Genomic DNA, 27,392 nt, shown 5'->3' on the forward strand with positions numbered 1-27,392 from the left:
ATTACAGGCAGCACAATAATGATGCATTATCGCTGTTACTCCAACATCAGGAAGGGCTGCAGGTTTCGATCTGCTTTCAAGATGACATGATATTATTCAGTTCTTTTGTTTTTTAAAAATATGTAGCTAAACAGAGTGAATGCAGTCATGAGGACCGAGGCTATAGTGTAGACCTGCTGGTTAATAGAAAACACACCCACTTCATGAATGAAATGTGAATGAACCCCGTCTGCTAAAGAGCGCCTCACTAGCTGTTTTGAGAATGGAATACTAGAGTACTTCTTACTACATACTCCACTTTTTACACTGAATTTGAACTACTGTTGACTATTACTCGAAATATTGTGCGAATCACTTCATATCACTTATCAAATGATAAACATTCAGACAGGATGCTGTATAGTTGTCAAATGACCTCTTTACAGTGGTGGGTTTACATAAAAATGAAATGATGTTCCCTAAGCTAATGTATTTATGAGAATAACAGGATATGCAGCTACAAAAAATATAATGTGGAACCTTTTCATCCAGTTTAGTGTCATTTTTAATGTAATTGCGTAAAAACTTTTTAGCAGTCTGGTCGAGGCACAATGTATCATTTTTTAATGCAAATTATAGCAAATATATTCGGTAATGGGGGAATATCAAACAGCTATTGTCAGGGTGTGGAGGCACAGAGCTCCAATTCAAACGTTTTACTACAATAATACCATTCTAACAGAAGCAGGCAGGAACACACACACTCTAAATACAACTAACAACAGACGATGAACAAGGCAAAACACATGGCTTAAATACATGGGGAAACAGATCAGGGAAACGAGACACAGCTGACAAGACTAAGGAGGTAACAGGTTAGACAGATGAACTAATAATGACACGTGACATGATGACAGGTAGACAAGTCCCAACTAAACAGAACACAACTGTGACATCTATACAGAGCCTTCAAATATTGCATATATGTAAAAGTTGGATAATTTTGCAAAATGCAATAAAATCAAGAATCTCTTCGTTTTGTTTAACTTTTATTTAACCGACGAAAGATTTCCAATGTTTTCACTAGCCAACTTAATTGTATTTTGGAAATATATGCAAAGTTTGATTTTGATGGCTGCAACACACTCAAAATAAGTTGATACAGAGGCATGTTTACTATTGTGTCACATCACCTTTCATTTTAATTACTCTTTTTAATAGTTTGGGAATTGAGGATACTAATTGTTGCAGTTTTGCAAGTGGAATTGTTGCCCAATCTTGCCTGACACTGACACAAGACTTCAGCTGCTCAGCAGTCTGTGGTCATCAGTAGCCGCGTTTCCATTAAAGATTCGCGCAAAACTTTTGCGATTTTTTTCTAAATATCGATAAAAAACTGTTGCGAGATGACGGCGTTTCCATTAACCGATGTTATGCGACTAAAACATAATTTTTTCCTCTCGCGATAAGTCATTCCAAAAATCATGGCAACGGACGCTGGTAAGTTTATATATATATCACAGCCACGTACCGCACTAGACGTTATTATTATTAGTGGAAGGAAACGTAGGCGTGTTATCCATGCATTAATGGCAAGGAAAGACCTTATACTGTGTCTGTGAGCGGCACATATGAATATCTGGGTTTTTCTCACTCATTTCTGCTCCGAGGTCTTGATTGTGGCATTTCTCTGATGTTTAGAATCCAGTATTTCTGTCATTCTTTTGTCTTTTATGAATTAAATAAAGAACTCCGTCTCATATTCTGTCCAAACACACCGCGCCTTCTAAGTCAGGTGACCTGTAAATGCGCAAAAACTGTTTCCATTGCAGTTTTGCGAAATATTTCTTTTTCGAATTGCCTGAAAAACCACCTCATGCGAGCGTAAAAACTTTTTTGCGATAAAAGCGAGTTTTTGCGAAATTGACGTGTTTCCATTGAGCGTATTTTCAATTCGCAATTTCAATTTGCGCAATTTGAAGGGAAATGGAAACACGGCTATTGACTTATTCTTCTTTTCATGATGGGCCACACATTTTCAGTAGGAGACAGTTCTGGACTGCAGGTGTAGAGTGTCTACAAACCACTCTGTTGTAGCACATGCAGAATGAGGCCTGGCATTGTCTTGCTTCCCAGGAAAGATGTAATCTTATAATAAGTCTGTACAATCCCAATATTTGCCTCCACTACAATGGTACCTTCACACGTATGCAAGTCTCCCATGCCGTTTGCACTGATGCACTCTCACACCATTACAGATGTTTGCTTTTGTACCTGTCACTGATGAAAGTCTGGATCCCTTTCGTCTTTTGGACTGAGAACTCAATGTTGAAATGTGAGCTCATTTGACCACAGCACACATTTACACAGTTTTTTTTGGATCATCTGAGATGAGATCGGGCCCAGAGAACTCTGTGGCATCTGTGCATAGAACTGATGTATAGATTTCTCCTTGCATAACAGAGATTCGTGTTTCATTTCATGATACAGCGTCAGACTGTGTTAAGTGACAACGGTTTTCTAAATTTCTCCTGAGCCCATGTAGCAATATTTAACACAGTAGCATCTAGCATGATGGTGTCTCATCTGAGGGCTCGAAGGTCAAGCACATTCATCAGAGGATTCCAGCCTGGCCCTACATGTACTGAGATTTCTCCAGATTCTCTGAATCTTTTCAGAATATTATGTATGGTAGATGGTGAAAGACCTGGCCTAAATTCTTTGCAGTCTTGTATTAGGAAATGTGTTGTTTTTTTTCACTGTTTGACAATTCTCTGATGAAATTTGGCACAAGGTGGTGGGCCATGACCTATATATTTGCTTGCAAGAACTGAGACTTTGGTTGGTGCTCCTTTTATACCCAAACATAACAGCCTCACCTATTAGAAGTTAACCTGCTTATTGTGGACCGTTTCAAAACTGTTTAACTTGGATATCCTATAATCTTTTTTCACTTTTATTTTGCCTCTATCCCAACTTTTTTGAAGTGAGTTGCAGCCTACAAAATCAAAATGTGTTTACATTTCCAAAATACAATTAAGTTGGCTAGTGAAAACATTGGGGAACTTTTCTTTGTACTTTTGTCAGTTAAATAAAGGTTAAACATAATTAACAAATCACAGATTCTTAATTTTATTGCATTTCAATCTAAGGCAGCATTTATGCTGTCAAACATTTATTTTTTCACAGATATCTGGCACAGATCAGACATTTTTGGCATGCAAATTATAAAAACACTTATGAGATCCAATTGTTTTGGCATCCAATTTGGATTCATTTCAAATGTGGTTCTAAATCTGACATGTATTTGATATCTGGTCGATCTGAATGTTCATTTAAATACTGCCTGTCCTTTTAATTTGGTATTTTCACCATGAAGTGTTGAATGTGTATTTATTTAATTTGTGTTTTTAAAATGTGTCAGAATATATATTCTCATTACATTTGGCAGATGTTTTTATTCATTTTATCTGTACATGTATTCCCTAAATGGTTTTAATTAGTGTAAATTCGTTCTTTGTTTCTATACTATCTCCACCACAGCACATTGGTTTCTCGCTTGGTTTTTCTGTGTTGTAATGTGTGTCATTCCGTAATGAAACCACAGCCGCCTCACACCAGAACGGTCCGTCATTCTCACAGATGCACAGGTGAGCCAAACTTCAGCATTTCTTAAAGGGTCCCGATAGCAGCCAGAGAAAGTAGCGTATGTTGCCATGACTGTTAATTTTGGACCTTGCTTATGCTCCTCAAACCTAAGCTTCAAAGCTGAAAACAGGAGAGACACAGGAGAGACAGTATTAGCAGTTCCTGTGTTTCTCTAGCCCTTCTTGTTGTGTATTGTCACAGTTGTTGAGCATTCTGTGGAAATGTTAAAGTGGGGGAACTATCATTTTCACCCATCATGCTCCAGAGACTTGCTTATGCTCTTTTGGGAATAGAGAATCTGACAGTGGCGGCGATGTGGTCTGATGTTGTATTTAGATGACTGTGTTGACGCACATCAGCGTCTGGTTTTAAAGCGTTTCAGTGGCTTATTGCTGCCTCAGGGACATCGTAGAGATTGTGAGTATGAATACAGGTGACAGATCAAATGGAGTTTTTTTTTTAAAGTTTATCTCTACATCAACCTCCATGTGTAGGCAGCAACCGATGAGAGAGCCAGCCTCACAACGGGACACGCACACACATGCACAAATGAATGCTCTAATCCCATGTGTATATTTGTAGTCAAGTCAAGTATTATCTGTCCTTGCGCATCGAACACTTGCAAAGCAAAGTAGATTAAACCCTTATTTCTGAGAAGGGCTTTACAATGACAATTATTTTCCAGCAATCACAGCCAGGGTCCAAATTGTGGGTGAACTGAGAAAATATACCACTGTGGGAAAAAAAAAAAAAAAAAAAAAAATATAGAAACAATTTTCACTCAGAAATTGCTTGTAATTTTTTTTAACGGTATAATTTTTTAAACTGTAGAAGTCTCAGGGTAGATTTTTATTAGAATATGTTATTACTCGATATGAAACTCTGATCTTGCTTTTATCATTTATATATCATTTATGATCGAAAAATGGGAAATAATCATAAACAATGTTGCCATGTCAATATTTAATGTGTGAAAATGATACCAGATTTTACAGGAATGATGATGGTCCCACAATTTTGCCATCACTTCCAATACAACCAATAATGTTGCTCCTATATTTGTTTTCTAAAGTTTGTGTTCATTGAGACAACAGTCATGTTAAGAGCATGTTTAAATTATGCAAATTCTTTATATTTATAATTCATAAAATGCTAATTAGAAATGATCTTTTCAAGACAACTTAAAAAAAAGACAGAAATCAGAATGTATATCCTCTCTTAAAAAATGTTAATAGACAAATTAAATTAAATAACTGCTCATAGTTCTTACTGTATTTAAACTCTTACTGTATTTCTTGCTGTGTATTTTTTTTATTTCTATATTTATTTATTTTTTTCATAATAACTTCCATTTTGGGATTAGCTAGTGTTAATTTAGTGTGCACTGATCTGTAACCGTGCCTGCAAAATCGACAATATCCACGTGCCAGCTTACAGACTTATCTGTTTTTTACTGAATCAGTTTGAGCTGCCATTAGGAATTTATTGACTTGTTCAGAAGAATGTTTGTGTGTGGTTCAGATATACCCAAAAACATGGCAATATCCGAAATCCTTGTCCTTGTGGGGACATTTTATTTGGTCCCCATGAGGAAAATAGCTTATAAATCATACTAAATTTATAAGTTGTTTTTAACATCTAAAAATGTGGAAAGTTTTCTGTGATGGGTATGGTTAGGGTTAGTGTAGTAGGATAGAATTTGTACAAGTATAAAAACCATTTCACCTATGAAAAGTCCCCGTAAAACATGGAAACCAGTGTGTGTGTGTGTGCGTGTGCGTGTGCATGTCATGTGCATGTTGGGTGTCTTGAAGTGTTTGACCAGTATCTAAAGCAGGGTGGATGATATTATATTATATCAATATATACATAAAATACTGTTTAAATCTTCTCTAAGTAACCTATCAGTTTGGATGCAGCATCACAATTTTCTGTTATCTGTTGATTTTTAAACCAAGTTTTTATATATATATATATATATATATATATATATATATATATATATATATATATATATATATATATATATATATATATATATATATCTCTGTTAATTCATCAAGTGCTGCATGGTTTACGGCAATATATTGGTCTTTTGGACCTATAAAATGAAACCATCTCTGTCTGTTTTTCCACAGGTGGGTTGGCAGTAGGCAGTAACTGAAGATGAGGAGGAGCTGGTGGCGATCGGGCTGTCTGGGTTTGGCGTTTGGCTTGCTTGTTATCATCACCCAAATCTTGGCTCAAAACACTGAGGGTGAGACTCACAGTTCAGTCCATCATTCATTCCCTGTCACTAGCATGAGGGATTTTATTTACCACTTTTACAAAATAAACCTTGCACCAGGACCTTAACTTTCCATTTTGTTCCTGGATGGTGAAATGGGATGTTACAGCCCAGCGTTTATGCTCTGAGCGAAGTCAGAGAGATAATTGTATCTCTATATCTGTGTGGCAGCGTCTCACAAATCGGTCTCTGCATCTTCTCTGCACACCTTCATTACCGAAGCAGCCAGATACAGCTCTCCAAACTGAACATCTGATGATGTATGAATTAAACCGTCACATCTGCCAAAGACAAACTGACAACCGTAATAAAAATCTCAAAACGTTGCTGGAAATGCCGTGAGGCTGAGTGGAAATAGAGGCACATAAATTGTGGCTATTGTCAGACTGTTCAGATTAGCAGTTGAGGATAAAAGATTGGTGGGCGTCTATAGTTGACATTTTCAGATATCCTTGTCTGTTCATGCAGCGTTTATTGTTATGGATTTTTGTGTGATTTGAAGAGTGTAGTGAGGATGTTATGTGTGGGGCTAGGTGGTGAAATTGTGTATAACGGTTGGCAGTTGTAATTCTGCCATTTACCGCAGAATTGACATGATGCAGTTTCTTACAGCAGTCGCAGACAGGTAGTTTTGTTGGTGTAACCTAATATACAGGTGCTTGTCATAAAATTAGAATATCATCAAAAAGTTGATTTATTTCAGTAATTCCGTTAAAAAAGTGAAACTTGTATATTATATAGACTCATTACATGAAAAGTGAGATATCTCAAGCCTCAAAATCAAAATCTCAGAAAATTAGAATATTACATGAAATCACACAGTAATTACACAGTAATCCCATGGTCATTGAACCAGGTTTTGGTTCTTTTGGCAGTGTGGGCAGGTGCAAATCCTGCTGGAAAATGAAGTCAGCATCTCCATAAAGCTTGTCTGCTGAAGGAAGCATGAAGTGCTATGAAAATGTCCTGGTAGACGGCTGCGTTGACTCTGGATTTAATAAAGCACAGTGGACCAAAGTCCTCTTTTCTGATGAGAGCAAATTTTGCATCTCATTTGGAAACCAAGGTCCCAGAGTCTGGAGGAAGAATGGAGAGGCACACAATCCAAGATGCTTGAAGTCCAGTGTGAAGTTTCCACAGTCTGTGTTGGTTTGGGGAGCCATGTCATCGGCTGGTGTTGGTCCACTGTGCTGTCCACTCAACGCAGCCGTCTACCAGGACATTTCCAGAGCACTTCATGCTTCCTTCAGCAGACAAGCTTTATGGAGATGCTGACTTCATTTTCCAGCAGGATTTGTACCGGCCCACACTGCCAAAATAACCAAAACCTGGTTCAATGACCATGGGATTACTGTGTAATTACTGTGTGATTTCATGTAATATTCTAATTTTCTGAGATTTTGATTTTGTGGTTTTCACAAGCTGTAAGCCATAATCATCAAAATTATAACAAATAAAGGCTTGAGATATCTCACTTTGCATGTAATGAGTCTATATAATATACAAGTTTCACTTTTTTAACGGAATTACTGAAATAAATCAACTTTTTGATGATATTCTAATTTTATGACCAGCACCTGTATTTAGGTTGATTCAGTCATTTTCAATAAAAAAAAAATGTGTAAAAACCACATGAAGCACATCATTTTAGGTTACCATTTTTTCAGTGTAGTGTAACTGAATGTTTTTTGTGGTTGCCAATAGGGCTGTGCCGGTAAACTTGGCAACCGCTTCACCGTGGTGGCTGAGTAGCATCGGCGGTGGTCCGCCAAAACGCATTTTTTTGTATGTGAATGCTGTTTTACATCAATATTATTACACGTGTGAAGCACAAAGCTTTGTTCACAAAATAAATAATAGGTTAGCAATTAAATGTTACATCGCAGCCATGGAAACATTTGGATTTGTGACGAATGAGAGAGTTGTGCGTGAGCCCATGAATTGAAGCTTTGTCGGGTTTGTATTCTGGTTTGCGATCTGGTCACCCGATTATCAGCGAATTTAACGATATTCCATTAGTTATTCAACTGGACATGGAATCTCTTGTGTCTTTTCCCAAATCTTCACTCACGTCTCACCCATTTTCGAAGGGGATTATTCTTCTATTATATTCGCATTCTTTACTGTGGTAAAGTAGAAAAACGCTGTAGGACAGATAGCCTACCTTTTTACTTACATGTCAAATTCTTTTTAACACAGTTTGTGCTTGTTATTAGACATGGTAAGGCACGTCAAGTTTATTTGTAAAGTGCTTTTCACACACACGGGTGATTCTAGTTTCACTTTCTCTGGCAGCGCAAAATCAATCAGCATAATTGCCTCGCCCTTGTGGAAGATAAAATTCGCTCTTCATACCTTTTACAACAAGTAGAAAACATGAAGATATCAGAAAAGAGGTTGATTACTGCTCGTGTCCCACATCCCTGATCTCTCTCTCGCAGAGCGATATCACGCGTCTATGTGTGTAAATATAAAACAAATGTTTTTTATTTTTTATTTTAACTTTATTATATTATTTATGTTACCATTATTTACTGATATTTATGTAATGCTTTACAGGCTTTAGTGTGTTGTGTCTTTGACGGAATTGTTCAAATAAACACGCATGTCTGTTACGAAATGGATGTTTGAGCCTCGTTTATTATTATTTTTTTATTTCAAAACAACCCCCCAACCTCCGCACCACCGCCGGTAGTTGGTCCATTATGACCACTGTCGTAAAAAACTGCCACCATCACAGCCCTGGTTGCCAAGCAATGTCGCATCTTGACTGGTTAGGAATTTAATGACATCCCGGATTGTGTCGGAGGATTATATGTTTGTTCAGAGAATTTTGTTTTGTAAACAAGGCACAGTATAATAGAGAGTGGACAAAGACCCCTTTAAGATGCCCCCCCACCCCAACCAAAAAAACAAAACAAAATAAAATAAAATTCAATCTGGTTAAAAGGTTAAAAAAGGTTAATCTGGTTAAAAATTTGTGTAAAATTAAAAAAATAAAATAATAATAATCTTACATACTTCACCTTTAAGGCCCTCACACATGACATGTAAACGTAACTCTTCACCGTAAACACTATGCACTGTTTTGTCTACTCCAAAAATGTTCAAGTTCCACAAAAGGGCAGGTTTTTCTGGGTAGCAACAAAGTGGGAAATGTGCAAAAAAAAAAAAAAAAAAAAAAAAAAACCTTGCCAATGGTTTTGATGCATCACAGAAAGGGGAAACAAAAGACCTGTTATGTTGTTGTTTTTTATTGTATTATTAAGCGATGTGAAATCTTAATGTTGACAATTACAAGATGTAAGCAAGGCGAGCCAAACTAAGGTCAGATGACAGCAGACAAAGGATGTGAAAGTATTAAAAATAAAATAGATAAATATAGATGAATAAAAGGAAATTATGAGACATTCAAGATCTCTTCATAAAGTTTGATAGCCTTTATACTTTTTTTTTTTTTTTTGCTGCTGCTTTGTGCTCTTAAATACAGCATCAGTGTGGTAAAATTAAGTGTGACAGCCGCAAATGTACGGGCAAATTTAGAATAGTCATAAAATGACAGGTCAGCATCAAACAGGGTTAAAGCTGAAATAGTTTAGAAATAGCTTGACTGGCGGACAGCCAATATCTGAGATAACTCGGTAGTTGTAGCAAATTCGTTTTAATAGAGTGTGTGTCATACAATGGGGAAACTTGACAGAAGTTATGTGAAAGGGTCTTTAGGGTCTGGTTCATGTGAAGAATGCTATTTGTGTGTTGTGATTAAACGGAGATGCTGACTACAGTGTTTCAAATCAGTCCGTAAGGTGGCATTTTGTTTAGTGTGCTGCCTTAGAAGAAATGTTGAATAGCAACTAACTTCAAATGAGGGCACTACTAACGTAAAAATACTGCAATGTTTTACATTATTTATGTATTGTAGCTTCGACTATATTCGACTAGTTGATCTACTTGATATAATGAGCAGCTTTTGTTTTTGCAAGCTATGGTTTCAAAGTAGACACTTCTTAGAAAGTAGGAGACTTCACAGAAATTGATAGTGCAGTAGAGATTGGAACAGATCCACTTTCTTTGGCTCCCGTCCATGTCTGCTGTTTTTTGGGTGCCTATATTTCTTTGTCTGTACCTTGATCACATTTCAGAGTATGTACATACCATTTAAAAGGATGGAGAAATCTGGGTCTCCATCTCAAGGGACGAGCTGGGTATCAACTCCACCTATTTCATCCTGTCACTGTAATTAAACTCTGCTGGATATCTGCTGCTAGGTGAGCCATTAAAGTCAGCCTGCAGGTGCACTTTGTGACTGGAGTCAGTCTTCTCTATCTAATTGAGAAGAAGGAGGATACTTTTCTCAAGTCTTATGCTATCAGAATGAAGCGGCGGGCTGTTATTAAAAAAAAACAAAAAAACACTGACCATAATTACACTGAGCTGCTCCTGGAAAGGATCTATTCAATGCTAGTGAGCTGCCTTGCTTTATATGCCTGCTAACACTGTATCTACACCTGAAGCGTATGGTGCGTTGCAATGTGACTAAATATCACCAGTACTTTAGTCCTGCATTGCTACTCCACCCAATTTATTTCCCCTTACACTCTTCTAGAATAATGTGGTTTTGTTTTAAAAATATCTTGAATTGATTTCTGCGGATTTTATTTGTTTATTTATTTTATTTATTTGTATGTGCTGACAGCTATATCAAAGCCAGTTATAGGCTAATATGATTCTGGCCTACTAAATAAAAGTAAATTAATTAAAGTTTTAAAAATATGTTATTTCGCTAACCTAGAGTAGTCCATATTTTATACCAGTGTATTTCTGATTATGTGTTGTGGTTGAAGGTTGTTAATTTCATGGCTGTTGCAGTGCTGTGATATTTCATTCAGTAACGTTAGACAATTTTGATTCTTATGCTGGTTAATGTTTGATGATCATCACGTAATGCTTCTATCGCTTGTTTCTGCTTCTTCACCTGTGTTTTGATCCGGAGATACTGTACTCTTTCAGAAGATGAGTAATAGTGCCCCCAGCCGTGTAACAGTGTACAACGGATTCCGGCAATGGTGGGGAAGAGTTGTGTCAGAAATGACAGAAAATTCCATCAATGGTCAATTTGTAGTTGGGTACAACGGGGTTAAAGGACCACTGAGTTAAAAGGCTCATTTGACTTTATTCTCCTATAAAACACTAGACCACCACATCTCAACACTTTTCCTAACAACCGCATTTGACTATGCTTGTGGAAATTAGAAATCCTTGACGTGATTGTGGACAGCAACAACAAAGCTGATTCTGCGCTAATTTGATCTAATATTTAATGTTTTTTAAAATGTTGTAAATTTATGTAGCAAATGAGAGTCGACAAAATGGTTGACTTCATTTTGAGACAAATGTCTTGTAAATGTTTTTCAGTTTTGTTTAAGGTAATTAAAGTTACAGTTTTTCAATAAATACCTATAGTGATACCAAACAGCTGATTGGTTGTTGGCTAATCAGCAGCCAATGAGCTGCGGCTCAACATTCAAACAAATACAGGTAGTGTTGCTGTTAGCAGTCTGCAGCGCGCTTTCAGAAACCCTCCACCTTCCCCAGCTCCACCTGTATAGATCTGCTATGGGGGTTTATTCATGTATGTTACATGTGCAGCAGCAGCAGAATGTCTAACATGCTCACAGCAATGTCTGTGGATGTACTGGAAGTAGCAAGTCTTGGTACTTGCTCTGCAGCAGCAGCAGCGTTGCAGATCTATTCTGCCAAGACCAAATACATAAACATTGCCATATCCATTACCATGCCAATCTCTATTACCATACCAATCTCCCGAGAGTTGTCATGACAGAACTGAAGAATATGTAAAACTATGGTATTTGGGGTAAAAAGTACCCCTGCTGTTGGGGCGAAAGGCACAATAATTAACATGATAATAAACAACTGGCTGACTTTTGTATTTGGTTAGATTCAGATGGTAAATACCATAGGGCTATATTAAGTTGGGAATCCACCTTAGGCCCCGTCCACTAGTATGGTTTTTTTTTTTTTTTAAAAAACATACATTTTGCTATGGTTACGCCTGGCATCCACATTACTACAGAGTTTTTGACTCGAGAACAGAGACTTTTGGAAACTCTGCATTTATAAGCTTTTTCAACAAAACAAACCACATTTATGATTTATTTTCACACAAAATGTTTTGCTCCATCAATATTCAATAAAACAAATGTATATATTTTCTGCAATCATACACATTTTTGTTAAGGTGTTCCTTTAGCCTTGTTGTACCCTATTTTATTAGATGGAACAATTTCAAAGATAAAATACAATTCTAACAAATATATAGATATTTATTTATATAATTATCTTTTTAGTTTAGATTTTTTGGGAGTTTTTGTAAACTATTTTAATGTTGTTGGAAGAAGTCTCTTATGCTCATGCAGCATTTATTTAATTGAAAATATAGAAAAACAGTAATATTGTGAAATATTTGTTACAGTTAAACATCTATTCAGTCTATTTTAATCTATTGTGAAATGTAATTTATTTCTTTGATGGCAAAGCTTAATTTTCCGCATCATTCTAATATTCTGATTTGGTGTTGAAGAAAAACTAATTCCTATTATATCAATGTTGAAAACTGAAATTCTTTGATTAGAAATATCAAAAGAACAGTTTATTTGAAATATAAATTGTGTTACAATGTAAGAGTCTGTACTGTCACTTTTGATCAATGTAATGCATCCTTGCTAAATACAAGTAAGATTAATTTTTTTACAAAAAAAAAAAAAATCGGATTGACTTTTGAGTGGTATAGTCTGTATGCAGTGCTTCCTTTGAATTTGGCCAACCTGAGGTATCTTAGAAAAAAAGAATGACGAGTCAGTTTATTTGACAAATTATCTGTAAGTATTCAAACTCAACAGAAAGAAACTCATGGAAGCTTAGTCTAGTTGATGTCTTCAGTGGCTAGAGCTTTCTAAAGTCATGTACCACTCCAAAATATTTAAATGCAAATTGAATTCAGGCAAGTTAGTCATGTGCTCTGACAAACACCCTATGGTGCTTAAATACACATCCAAACTTAACAGAAATATAGGTGTGTAATGGAAAAAGCTAAGATAATTGTAAATTTGATGTGGTTGTGCTGTAAAATAAGCACTTGCAGCTTATCAGTAATGGTTTTCTTGTGGTGTTGTGGGTGGATTTAGTTCAGTCGCGTTCACTGTCTGTGCAGCATATCAGAGGAACAAAACCCTGTGTCTCCTACTGTCCTCTCATCCCCACAGTGACCAGAAAGAATGCTTTTCGAGGTCCAGTCTCCCATCATCTGTGCAGAGAGTGTATCAAATAAATTTTTTCGCTCTTGTTCTGCCCATCTCTTCCTCTCTTTTTTGTACTTGGTGTTATACTGGTGTGGTTATATTATTATAGTCGCTCTTATCTGTTTATCACCTACGTCTCCACTTTTGTCATTCTGCTGTATACCTGTCTGTCTTTGATTCTCTATCTCAGTGCACGCTGGGAGCTGGTGTGATGCTGAGCTTTGTGATCTTAGGCTCTTTTCATTTTCACTTTGTCTGTTGATCTATTCATTTTTATTTCTTAGTAACATCATCTCTCTCCCTTCAAAAGTGTTGTTGGAGTTTGATTTGGTCTCCTAGCTGGAGAGTAGGGATGGGTGTTATGACCACTATCTTATTTCATGGTACAGTGTGAGTAATTTTATATCACACTATTGTTATTTTTACTTGAAATTCAACAAAAAAGGTTTCTATATTAAATAACCATGAAGTCATGATTTTTTGGGGGGATAATCCAGTGAATTAAATAATTAACAAATTAAAGGATACTTCAAAAACAACATCTCATTCGATTTTTTAATTTAAATTCAAACTTGATGAATGGCAAAGAAAATAAAAGATTTATTTATAACAAATGACATCAGCTGAATTTTATATTAATCTAGCAAGTTGTTTCTTATTGAAGCTTGTTTCCGCCACAGAAAAAAAAAAAAAAAAAGGTGATTATGTGTTTATATCTTGCAATTTTAACTTTATTTCTCACAATTCAACCCTCTACACACTGAAGCACAAGTCTCATTGGCTAGTACATTTTTTATTTTACTCGCCATACTTTTTACATGGAATACAAGAACAATGCAAATGAAAATATTCTACATAAATACAATACAAATATAAAATATAAATTTCAAACACAATTAAAGTCAAGTAGACAGTCTTTAGTAAAATAAGAACAAATAGTCAAACTAGCACAAATAAAAAATAGAACAAAGATGCAAATTAAATAAACTGCTTTTCAGGTTTTTCAAGTAGATCTAACAGTAGATGTGGATTATGTACAGAAATTGAATGATGTAATTTAAGTCCTCCTGTCGTCAATATTTTTATCCCTTAAATCTTTGATCACATATTTAAACGTTTTTTTCCCTTCTCCTTGCCTTAAAATAGCTTGAATGTAACTCCCTTGCCTCATTTGTATTTGTATTTCTATGAATATGCATGTTAGCCCCACTTCCACTCACTCACTCACCAGCTCAGAGATCCACTCATTGACAATCACACGTTGACCTGATTGGTTACAAGGTAGTTTGTGACGCCAGAAACACCAGCGATTTCAAAGTCTTTGGTTCACTGGAGATTTAAGGAGAAAATACTCAGCAATGGTGTTGACTTATATGAATTTGCACATGGTTTGTCTTAAAGCATATTAAAAACACCACATAGACATATAAACAACATTAAAAGCTGGATTTTCACCACAGGGGGACTTAAAATGTAAAATAGCATTTGTGGTTGTGAATACAGTATTACACAGTCCGAAAAACCTGTTACTTGACCTTTGGCCTATTTATAGGACCTATTCTAAAGCCATGATTGGGTGGTGTTAAGTAAAGCAATGAGTGTTTGCACATGTGAGGAGTTAGTGTGAGGCACTGATGAATTAGTGTGGCATTTTGATAGGTTGTGTTTGAAAAAAGAAATCAAGATCCTGTTAGATTTTTGTGTTACATAGAGAATTGTGTGTTGTGGTTTGCAAAAAGGGTTTTATGAAATTGAAAACTGAGTCGAAGGCTGAGAATTAGTGTATGGTTTTGCAGATTTGGTGTGTGGTTCTGGTGTTTGAGTGTCAGGTTTAAGAAATTGTGTGACAAGTAAGGATTTTGTGTGTAAGCTGTTAAAAAAAACTAAATGGTAGGCTACTGAATGTCTTGCACACTGTAAAAATACTGCAGTCCAACTGCAAAAGCCAAAACGGTCAAATAAATCTATAAATGAAATGCATGTTACGGTACACTCAAATACTGTAAGTTGTGCAAATACAAAATCAAGGTCAATGAGAGATTGATTCTGCTTTAGCATCATGTCTTCCTATTGGCTCTGGCCTGAGGACTTTGTCCACATCACAGGCAATGTCGTCTCTTGAAAAACCCTCTAGTTTGACAGATCCAGCCTTGATAACACTGCACACCTTGCTCTTTCTCATCCTCATCCTCATCCTCCTCATCCACCACCTCTTATATGTACTCTTTCTCTTCTCCCTCTCAGACTGTTTCCATATATAGTTGGTATCAACATCCAGTGCAGCTGTGCAAGTTAAACTGCCTTATTTTGTACAGTTGGATTGATCAAATCACTAGAAATAAGTGTGAACAAGTTTAAGTCATTGGGCCCTATTTTAACGATCTGAAACGCAAGTATCAAGCGCAAAACGCAAGTAACTTTGTGGGCGGGTCTTGGGCGCTGTTGCTATTATACCGGCGGGATAAATGACTCTTGCGCCCGACGCAAATCTAAAATGGGTTGGTCTGAAGTAGCTTCATTATTCATAGGTGTGGTTTGGGCGTAACGTGAAATAAACCAATCAGAGCGACATCTCACATTCCCTTTAAGAGCAGGCATGCCTGTTCTATAGCGGATTCCTATTATAACGGCGGATTTGCCAGGCGCACGCGAGGAGCGGTTCACAGCCGAGGAGACCGACGTTCTCGTCAGGGACGTTGAGGATGGAGAAACACACCCAAATTAACTTTGGTTAAACAGGCGTATGATAATTTGGGTAAATGTGTAAGCTAGATGTATGCTTTTATAATAAACTGTCTGTCTATCTATCTATCTATCTATCTATCTATCTATCTATCTATCTATCTATCTATCTATCTATCTATCTATCGTAATAATGTAGGCTATGATTTGCAAAAATGAAAACTGCTGCGTTTGTGTGTAGATGAGAGAATCAAAGTGTATGCGCGTTGTGCACACTCTACATTGATTATGGCCAAGCATGCGCCCTTAAAATAGCATATGAATAACATGCGCAACGCGCCACTGACTTTAAACTAGTTTTTTACGGTCAGTGGCGGAATTGTTTTCCAAACCTGCAAAATAGCATGAGGGAACGTTTGCGCCGGAACACGCCTCCTCTTTGCGCTGAACCGCCCCGGGGAGCGCAAGTGTATTTCTTAGTTTACCGACGTGTGTCTGTGGAGGGAAAAGTCCACTGTGCGCGGGTGCAAAATAGGAATGATACATGCGTCGGTGTACAAAGTCAATTGCGCTGGGTGCAAGATAGGGCCCATTGTGTGTAAACGATGACAACTTTGTTTCAGTTGTGTTTAACTTTTGCCTCTTGTGTTTAGTGTTTTGCTATGCAAATGTATCACAGTTTAATATGTGTTTTGGTGAGTGCGAATGTGTTAAGAGTTTTGCAAAAAGAGTTCATGAGATTTGCAAATAGTGTCTAACTGCCTAAACTTGTTCAAGGTTTTGCAGAAATATTTATTTATTCAACAAATTGGTTTAGGCTATTGAGAATTTAGTTCAGAGAATGGGGTTTAGTGTCTTTCTTATTTCATCAGTTGACTCATTGGTTTCTATTATATCAACAAAGGAATTTTTGGAGAAACATCTGAAAACATCTGGAAATATTTTTCTAAGGTCACTTAAAGGAATAGATTTGGGAAGGAATCATGGCAATTGCACTTTTGGCTCGGGCCTGGCCTGACATTTCTATTTAATCCTCCGTCACTGAGAGCAGCGATCTGTTAGATGTATCCTGATAACGGCGGGAATATCCTCTTGATCTGATTATGGGATGTGTTGGCTGACTACAGAAGAGTTTGCAGTCCCTTCACATCTCGGGTGATGTTTTGTTCAACGGGTGTCAGAGGAGCTGCAGGTCGTGCCTCCTCTTATGGCAATGGATGTTCTGAAATCAAAAGCACTTGATAACTGTTTCAGTGAAATGTTCCAATTCCCTGAATCTGTGAGAAAATGCTTAACCTATAAAGATTTCAGAGATGGGCTCTCAGCAGATTAGGTAGAAAGACAGGCATTAGGTATTAGAGGACACTGGGATTCCCTGAAAAAATCATCCAAAGAAAAGAAAGTTGGACACTTTCAATGGGATATGGGACAATGGCAATTTAAGAAAAAAAGAAACTAATACATAAATAATCTCTGGTTTGCTGCCTTAACTTGACGGCTCTAATTGTTTTTTTAACATTCATCTGAGCATTTTTTTTCATTTTTATTTTTATCCGAGGTTGTCTCATAAATGACGGAAAATTCTGGAAAGAGTTAATCTATAAAAAAATACACATATAAATACATTAAAGGATAATGTAAATACAAAGCTAGACATCAGGCAATCAGTGGCAGCAAAAAAATAAAAAAATACTCATTGTTTATATTTATCATGAAATTATGAAATGAAATCTGTGATTTTGAACGGGTTTAATCAAGGCATCACATCTTCTGCATAAACTGTTCTTTGTGTCAAAAAACAAAGAGAATTAGTTAGCCTTTGTGAAAGTGTAGACAGACACAGAAAATCCTATTCCTCCCTCTGCAGTGGATTCTGACGTGTGACTCTAGAGGTTTGTGATTTTGGTAGTTTAATGATTGTTAGGTTGCTTCAGGACAGACACGCTTTGATTAGAGCGCTAGGTTTTCTGCTCAAAGGATGCTTACAGAAATATTCAAATCAGCATTTCAATGAAATTTTTATTATAGTTCACCTTCAAATCATTTCTTCGCCTCAATTAACCTTTCAAATCTACATAACTTTGACACATTGTAAAACCTAACAGTTGTTCACATTCAACGTTATGTCGATACTGACGTATTGGGGCTCCAAAGTGAGACAACCCAACTGAAAATTTGGAGAGAACTCCAAATTGATGTTGATTTCCTAAAACGGTTTTGTTTGAAGTCATCATTATGGTGATTAGTGTTCCCTTTGATTGGGCACATTTAACTTCATTTATATGACTATAATTCGCTTTCCAACTGATGCAACAATAAATCACAGTTATTTTGTTTTAAATGAAGATATGTAATAATAAGTTACTTTGTAAAGATGACTTAATTTCTAACTAACTAATCTACTTTTTGTGTAGAATTATGATCAATTAAAATTGTATTGCTAAAACTCATGCCATAACTACCTTGTGAAACATTTTTTTTTTTTTTTAAATTGGGTTTAAATAATCCCCCTTTATTGGTGACAATACACAGACACACACATACTTCAACATTCAGCTTGTAAAACCAAACAATGGTAACAGTTAAATTAATTTTGATAAGACTCTGAACATCACAAAACAATTATAATTGATGTCTTTGTTGTGCTAATACTGACACAAGCAAATAAAATTGGCAATTAAGCCAAAAAATGGTAAAACAAAGCAATTGCTTAATTTACTGCACTTTGGGAGTTAGCATAACACACAGTATATTTCACTTGAAATTATTTAGTTGTTGAAAACAGTAATTCTGAGTGGCTATACTGTGTCTAAAGTAAATTATCAAGCACTCTCTATAGTTCCTTTCTTTTATTTACTTGAACTCTTGTGTAAGTGAACTCCACCAACTGCACTGCATTCCACTGACTGCATAACTAGCATTTGTCAGTAAAACATACTACTCCTATTTCAATTTACTTTTTTTTTTTTTAAAGACAATCGGTTTGCATGCTTTTTTAAGTAAAGTTAACTAATTTGATTTTACAATGCAGATTTGGTGTCTCAGTTTTCATTTTTAAGTGACCCTTTAAGACAGTGGCAAATCCGTTCACTCCTTTTACCTTTGTCACAAACCTACTTTGTAAAGGCATGTTCACACCAAGGATGATAACTATGACAATAACAATAAAGATATAGTTCTAAAAAAACGTTCTAAAAAAACAAAGAAGAATAGCAGAGTCCACACCACAACAATAATGATAACGGCACAGAGAAACGATATCGTTGGAATCACTTTCAGAATGATTTTTTCTATCTGATGAATGATAAAACCTACCAGACTTAAAAGAACTGACGCATTTATAAAACACACGACAAAACTGCAGCACGAGCTTAGAATAAACAGTTGTTGTTTTTTTGTGAACTGCTCTGATAACGCTGTACATGCTCGGACTCTTCACTGGATTGGCCGTGTCTAAAAGTCTCCCTCTAGCAGAAGAGCTGTTGTCCGAGTATTTAAGCACCACATGAGAGCTCAAGATATTGACACAGAGCATCAGGAAGATGCCACAGATGCCCGAACCAGATGGAGATGTTGTCTGAGACAACAGGGGAGGGAGGAACTCATCAGCCATCAAGAAACAACACACTGACAGAAATCATTGCTTCTGGACAGGACAAGAGTTTGACTGGCGGTCAATGTTAGCAGGAGTGATGTTTGGCTGTGGACAAAATTGCGTTTTATTTAAAGGTGCTGTATGTAACTTTTTCACTCTTCTAAAGCATACAAATACAATAATATGTTTGCAAATATTGAGGAAACATGCTAAGTTCACATACTCGTTTCTCTGAAAAACACTTCTACAGCCAGTTATTTTACTTTGAAATATGCGTTTCCAGGCTGGAATGTGTGTTATTATTTTGTTCTGTGATACTGCATGTTGCCAATTTGCCAATTTTCATTGTCCATTGCGCTCATTGCTGTTGCGTGTGCTCAAACTGGCCACCCGAGTGAGCGCCGTCCAGTCTGAGGAGGAGGGGGCGGGAGAAACGACAATCTCCGATATTTTAAATTGGAGTGCAGTACCTATTTCGACCACTAGTTATCATTCTTACAGACTGCACCTTTAAAGGGGGGGTGAAATGCTATTTCATGCATACTGAGTTTTTTACACTGGTAAAGAGTTGGATTCCCATGCTAAACATGGACAAAGTTTCAAAAACTAAGTTGTACGTTTGAAGGAGTATTTTTGTTCCAAAAATACTCCTTCCGGTTTGTCACAAGTTTCGGAAAGTTTTTTTCGAGTATGGCTCTGTCTTACGTAAGATAGGGCGGAATTTCCTTATATGGGTCCTAAGGGCACTTCTCCGGTAAGATCGCGGCCGCGCGCGCACTCGTAGACCAGAGCAAGAGAGTGAAAGCAGTTCGCCATCAAAGCGCCCTGCCCGGCTTTTGGGAAGTCAATGTCACCAAAGAAGTGTGTTTTTGGTTGCCAGGGCAAGACAACCCTGCACAGATTCCCAAAGAACCCAGCGTTAAGGAACCCGTGGATGGAGTTTGTTTTCCTGAGCATAAACGGAGTTGTGTAGCTGTTTGTTCCCTGCATTTCGACGATGATTGTTTTATAAACAAAGCCCAGATCGTCTAATGCTTAAGGATCGAGCAGTCGCAATGATAAAGGTTCGCGGTCGTGCGTTGGAACCGGACGGTGAGTAACTGTTGAACAAATAATGTCTCTGTGTGTTGTCACTAGCTCGGTGCGTTAGCACAGCTAAGCTTCGCCCACACGGCCCGCCCCCAGCCGCTCGGTTTTTTCCGGAAAGACTCGGTACACCCTATCTTTCTTTGATTAATATAATAAAACAAAAGACTTTTTGGAGATATGAAGGATGCAATATTACTCTATAGGTACTCAAGATTAACAGGAGATTGAGTGAAAATGAGCATTTCACCCCCCCTTTAAGGATTAAAGGTGCAATAGGTTACCTGGGAAATGCTAACTTTAGCCTGCTAGCATTAAAAGCATACAATCCCACCCTCTCTGCATATCGGCGTCCAAAGCCACACCTCCTCCATAACACATGAACACACACAGACCAGAAGAGAGACGACTAGAGACAACTCTATTGGATTACATCATGTGTCATTCATCGGTGAGAAAACATTGCAGTAGAGTGAGGAGAGAAACAGAAGTGCTTGCTTGCATAACATTGTGGTTGGTATGTTTTTCGTATTCAAACCATACTTGGGTCTCCAGCTGACAAAGTTTAAATCCCATCTGGCTATAGTGCGCTTCCCATGATGTTTACGCATTACTGTTGGTCAGTAGCTGGAGAGTAGGGTGTCTTTTGCAGCTGTTTGAACACATTGAACCTACATGAGCAGGGAGCGTCTAACACTACAAAAGCAATCCGGTCTAATGCATTTTCGACTACCTCTGGAAGTGGCCGATAGTGGACAAGCTCAAAACGTTTTAGAGCCTATTTACATCTATATTTAGAGTCGTTCACTTGTGATCCGATCGACCAAAATGCATCTTAATACCAGGTGTAAACAGGGCCTTATTGTGCCAATTCCCCTAAGATGCCTTGAAGAGACTGTATATGTTAAATGTTTATAGTTATGTCAATGTTTAGAAGTACACTATACTGTTCAAAAGTTAGATTTTCCAATTGATCAAAGTTTTTTTTTTTTTTTAATGAAATTAATACTTGTATTCAGTAAGGACACATCAATTGATCAAACACGACATAATGACTTTTAAATTGTTCACTTTAGTTAATGAAAAAAGTGAATTAGATGTATTTATTTATGTACGGTAATGCTGTTCATTTCGAATGTATATCTCAACTGTATTAATATTAATACATTTTTCTTAAGCTGCAAAACAGCATATTAGAATGATTTCTGAAGGGTCATGTGACACTGAAGACTGGAGTAATGATGCTGAAAATTCAGCTTTGCCATCACTGAAATAAATGACATTTTAATATTCATTAACATACATTTGAAATAGAAAATGGTTGTTTAAAATTGTAATAATATTCAACAATATTACTGGTTTACTATTTTGTTTTATCGAATAAATGCAGCTTTAGGCAGAATAAGATTGCTTTTTCCCCAAAAAACCTAAAAAATATTACAGTCCATAAACTTTTGAAAGGAAGTGTACATATGTAGCATATGACCACAAAACTGTGTCAGACCACAAAAAATGTCACTTTCAGACATAGGACAGAAAAAGCTAGATAGACACCAAAACAGGAAAAGCATTCAAAAGCACATCAACATTTTGCCTTTTTTGCTCAAGAAACACTACAGTCTAATGTCACAGTGATTCTGTGGTTTAAATACACCAGTGAGTCTTATTAGCGTCAGTGCTCTTTAAAGCTGTTTATTATTAGGCAGAAAAGCTGAATTTCACATTTCTTTTAGCTGCTTGTTTTATTCGTAGGAAATATTTTGCCCACTCAGACACAACCAAAGAACAGAAATCCCAGACCCGCTGTGTTAAGCAGCCAAGAGTTTATCAGGATCAAAGTGAGAGTTCTTGACTGGGTAAGTCACACAATCTAAATCCATCTGAGCTGATTTTCACATTCACAAAGCACTAAAGCCCCTGTGAAACAGCAGGGCTAAAGCAGAGCAATGCAAATAGCCAGTATACACTTCATTTCTTGGTTTGAGTCACATACTTTAGGTACTTATTATGACAGACACACATTAGGAATAATGTGCTAAAATATGTCATGTAAATCCAGAAGCAAATTCAACCTTAGTGAACCTCACAAAACATGTCTGGATCATATCATTTCCCCCCCAAAACAATTAATTAAATAAATAAATAAATATGTTGATTAAAGAACTCTGACACTGATGTTTTGAAAATTTTGAAGCACATTTTCACCCCCAATTCTAATAATAACAAGGCAAAAAGTGTATAAAATAAATATATATTTATAGTGTGTGTGTGTGCATGCATGATGCATGCGTGATATAAAATATGAGAAAATATTCTATATTTTTATCTTTTAAAAATGAGGGAAGTCTTTATGTGACAGAATTATTTAGCAAAAAAAGGCAAACCACAGCTACACGTTTTACGTACAGTATATTAGGATATACTTGAGGAGAATTACAGAACAAAAATAAAACATTTATACATTACAGCAATACGAATTTAGAGCGCAAATGTTCCTTGTTGTTATAAAATAACGTCACAAAAAAGGTATTACATTTACAGAGAATATTTTGAAAAGTGTGTTTTGTGTTATTTTTACATTTCCATTTTTTTTTTTTTAAGCATAGACCTTACTAAATGTATTTCTTACTTTCTATTAGTCTACTTTTTTTCTGTATTTATAAAGGAAAAACTGTGGTAAACTGCCTTTTCCATTGCCATGTTTCATTCTTTTTTTTATCTATTTTTTTTTTTTTTGCTTTTGTTGTTGAGCAGTGTCTGCATGCTTTGTTATTATGGTTCTAAATTCTTAGCTGTAGATTTCTCCTGCTTTTCTAATCGTTCAGAGAAACATTTGAGGGCATGCTGGGAATCAGCATGATTTTCTGCTCGTTGAATGGATGGGAGGCTGGTATCTTCTGCTCTGCTATTATTAAGCCCTGTTCTTTGTGTGTAAATGAAGATTGAGAGATACATCTGCTCTTTGACTCACTCTCTCTCACCGATGTTTTTCAGGTGTCTAACCATCTCACAAGCCTATAGTTCTTGACATTGACTTTTGTATATATATAGACCCTTTCCAAAAAATTTGAATATCATTGAAAAGTTTATTTATTTCCATAATTCCATTCAAAACGTTAAACTTCCATAGATTATAGATGCAGGGCCCACAACTTAAACGATTTCAAGTATTTAATTGTTTATTTGTACATAATTTGGGCTTCCAGCTCATAAAACCCACGAAAACAGGATTTCAAAAAATTAGAATATTACATGTGCATGGGCAGGTGCAAATCCTGCTGGAAAATGAAGTCAGCATCTCCATAAAGCTTGTCTGCTGAAGGAAGCATGAAGTGCTCTGGAAATGTCCTGGTAGACGGCTGCGTTGAGTGGACAACACAGTGGACCAACACCAGCCGATGACATGGCTCCCCAAACCAACACAGACTGTGGAAACTTCACACTGGACTTCAAGCATCTTGGATTGTGTGCCTCTCCATTCTTCCTCCAGACTCTGGGACCTTGGTTTCCAAATGAGATGCAAAATTTGCTCTCATCAGAAAAGAGGACTTTGGTCCACTGTGCTTTATTAAATCCAGAGTCAACGCAGCCGTCTACCAGGACATTTTTAGAGCACTTCATGCTTCCTTCATTTTCCAGCAGGATTTGCACCTGCCCACACTGCCAAAAGAACCAAAACTTGGTTCAATGACCATGGTATCACTGTGTAATTACTGTGTGATTTCATGTAATATTCAAATTTTTTGAAATCCTGTTTTCGTGGGTTTTATGAGCTGGAAGCCCAAATTATGTACAAATAAACAACTAAATACTTGAAATCGTTTAAGTTGTGGGCCCTGAATCTATGATCTATGGAACTTTAACGTTTTGAATGGAATTATGGAAATTGGAAAGGGTCTGTATATATATATATATATATATATATATATATATGTTTAAAAAAAACTAATTAATCACACATTTTATCTGTAATCAATCACGATTAGTTGCACCTAACATTCAATTATATATTTGCATGCAAGAGAACTCAATGCGTCCGACACGCTGTATGAAGTGGTATTGTGTGCGCATGAGTCGTGTGTGTCAGTGTCCCACAGACAGGAGTACAGCACAGTACAGCACTGTGTTCTCTTTTGTTTTTTGTGTCTTATCGCACTTTAATGGTTTAAAAGCATTTGCACGGATAAAAGGCGTGATCTTATAATGTAAAACTAGCTTAAGCATCCTTATAATATACAGTATATATATGTATATATATATATATATACTGTATATATATATATATATATATATATATATGTATGTATGTATGTATGTATGTAGTGGGATAGAACATTATATAATAATATTACATATATTATATAAGGTTTGAGGGTCTTCAATGACAAGAACTGTAGGCACATGAAAGGTGAAACATTTTAATAGGAATGAAATCTGCTACCAATAGTTTTTTTTTTTTGTTTTTTTTTGCACTACACAGTAAACACAGCTATGTATTAAAGCTGTGAGATCATGTGAAGTTATTGTTCCTGTAAGTCATGGGGAGACAAATTAGAATTATCCTGAGAATGACCCACCTTTGCCTCTCTCACATGCTGTTCATGCCTTCGTCACATAATTTCAAAGACTTTTCACGATGCGTTTGAATCATGTGACTGTGATCCAGAGCAGTGAGAGTGTGTTCTGTTGTCATGATTGATCATGCTCTTTCTAGTCGTGTTAACTCCAGACCTCAACCTATAGCTTTAGCTTTTAGCTTTTCAGGATTTGTTCTGGCCTCTCAGATAAGAGGATCAAGCCATAAGCTGTTTTGCTGTGTGTGTGTGTGTGTGTGTGTGTGTGTGTGTGTGTGTGTGTGTGTGTGTGTGTGTGTGTGTGTGTGTGTGTGTGTGTGTGTGTGTGTGTGTGTGTGTGTGTGTGTGTGTGTGTGTGTGTGTGTGTGTGTGTGTGTGTGTGTGTGTGTGTGTGTGTGTGTGTGTGCGCGCGCGCTGTTTACCCACTCAGCAGTTTGTCCAAATTCTGCAAACAAAATCATATGACATCAGTTAATGTAATAAAAAGTGCACACTGTGGAAATTGAATGCTGCAAGGTGGGTTTTTTTCTTTTCTTTTTTTGGTATGTAAATGTAATTTTTGTAAGTTTTTTTTTGTTGTTTTGCAAATCATCATTTAGGAAATGAGTACCCTCATCTGCTTTCATTATCCTTTTCTGTTACATGTGTAGAGTATATGTATTGTAAACCTATAATATAATATAATATAATATAATATAATATTTCTTAAATGAAAAGATTCAAAGTTTATTGAATCTTTAGACAACATATTTTAGAAAGATTGCACGTGTTTTTTGTTGAGTGTAAACTAGGGCTGTCAAACGATTAATCGCGATTAATCGCATCCAAAATAAAAGTTTGTGTTTACATAATATATGTGTGTGTATGGAGTATAATTATTTTCTATATATAAATACACACACATGCATATATATTTAAGAAAAATGTGTTATTTATATATAAAATATTTATATATAATATAAATTATATATAATATAAATATATATACACAGTATATACATGCAAATATTTCTTAAATATATACATGCATGTGTGAGTATTTATATATAGAAAATAATTATACACCGTACACACACATATATTATGTAAAAACAAACTTTTATTTTGGATGCGATTAATCGCGATTAATCGTTTGACAGCCCTAGCATATTGCAGTGCAGTACAATGACGATTGAGAGATGCACAAATTAACAATCCTCAAAAACCTGATGTATCATATTTGATACTTACATTTTAACAGGATTTTTTAAAGATGTATCAGGTAAACCCAATGCCAGGTTCAGACTGTTATGGAGAAGGCAGAACTTGCGACTGACTTCTGGAAACAAGAGCGTAAACAAACTACAAGAGCGGCGTGTTAGGCCTTCAGTAGGTTAAAGGCCTACTGAAATCAAAATTGTCAAAAGTTTTTTAGCTTTTAGTATGAAAATGTTAGCCTTAAGGTTATGAATAAGTTGGTGTGTTACAAAACAATGACAAAATTCGCATTTAGGAGATATAAGCATTCAAAACTTACAGTCTCTCACTTCTGCTAAAATGGATCATGGATTTTAACGACATCACCGCAGCCTTCAGCTTCTCATCACATCTTCTGTCCAATCAAACGCTCTCTAGAATCTAAAGCGTACCGCCTCCTATGCTTTAAATACCACCTGGCCAAAGCGGCACGGATGTACCTAATAAAAATAAATAAAATATCTCCAGTTAACTAGAAGGGAATTAATTTATCGCAGCACCAATACCATCATCTCTCTCTCATTTCGCCAAGTTTGAAAACTGTGTATGGAAAAGCTTCTGCGCTCCTATTGGTCAACTTCACAGAGGTGACGGAACCCGTTGAGAAAATTAAACATGCTAGTCGTGCTGTTGTGATGTCGTGAAGCGTCGCAGATGCGGTGTCGGTTGCCGTCCACTATGACACACTATGCGAGATGAAACGATCGATTTTTGCGTCCCGACTCTCATTGTCATTTACGAGGTTCTTTTAATGAATAGTTTAAAAAGACAAGAAATTTTCAGCATTAGTCAAACAGTCAACAGCAGCAGTAGTGTGATTTACAGTCTTTACATGTTTTGAGTCTTAGTTCTTTCTAGAAGCTTCTTGTATTATATATATATATATATATATATATATATATATATATATATATATATATATATATATATATATATATATATATATATATATATATGTATTTATATATATAGACAGTGTATAAAAT

At 36.2% G+C, this 27,392-nt stretch overlaps 1 protein-coding gene across 1 annotated transcript in view; it reads left to right on the forward strand.

Annotated features, from left to right (window-relative positions):
• pcdh15a (protocadherin-related 15a) overlaps positions 1-27,392 on the forward strand; it is a 231,075-nt gene that overhangs the window by 17,651 nt on the left and 186,032 nt on the right. The window contains exon 2 of the mRNA XM_079856369.1: positions 5,766-5,884. Coding sequence (XP_079712495.1) covers positions 5,794-5,884 — 91 coding nt within the window. The 5' untranslated portion in view covers positions 5,766-5,793. The remainder of the gene's footprint in view (positions 1-5,765; positions 5,885-27,392) is intronic.

Source organism: Squalius cephalus (assembly GCF_949319135.1).
Source record: "Squalius cephalus genome assembly, chromosome: 21".
NCBI lineage: Eukaryota > Metazoa > Chordata > Actinopteri > Cypriniformes > Leuciscidae > Squalius > Squalius cephalus.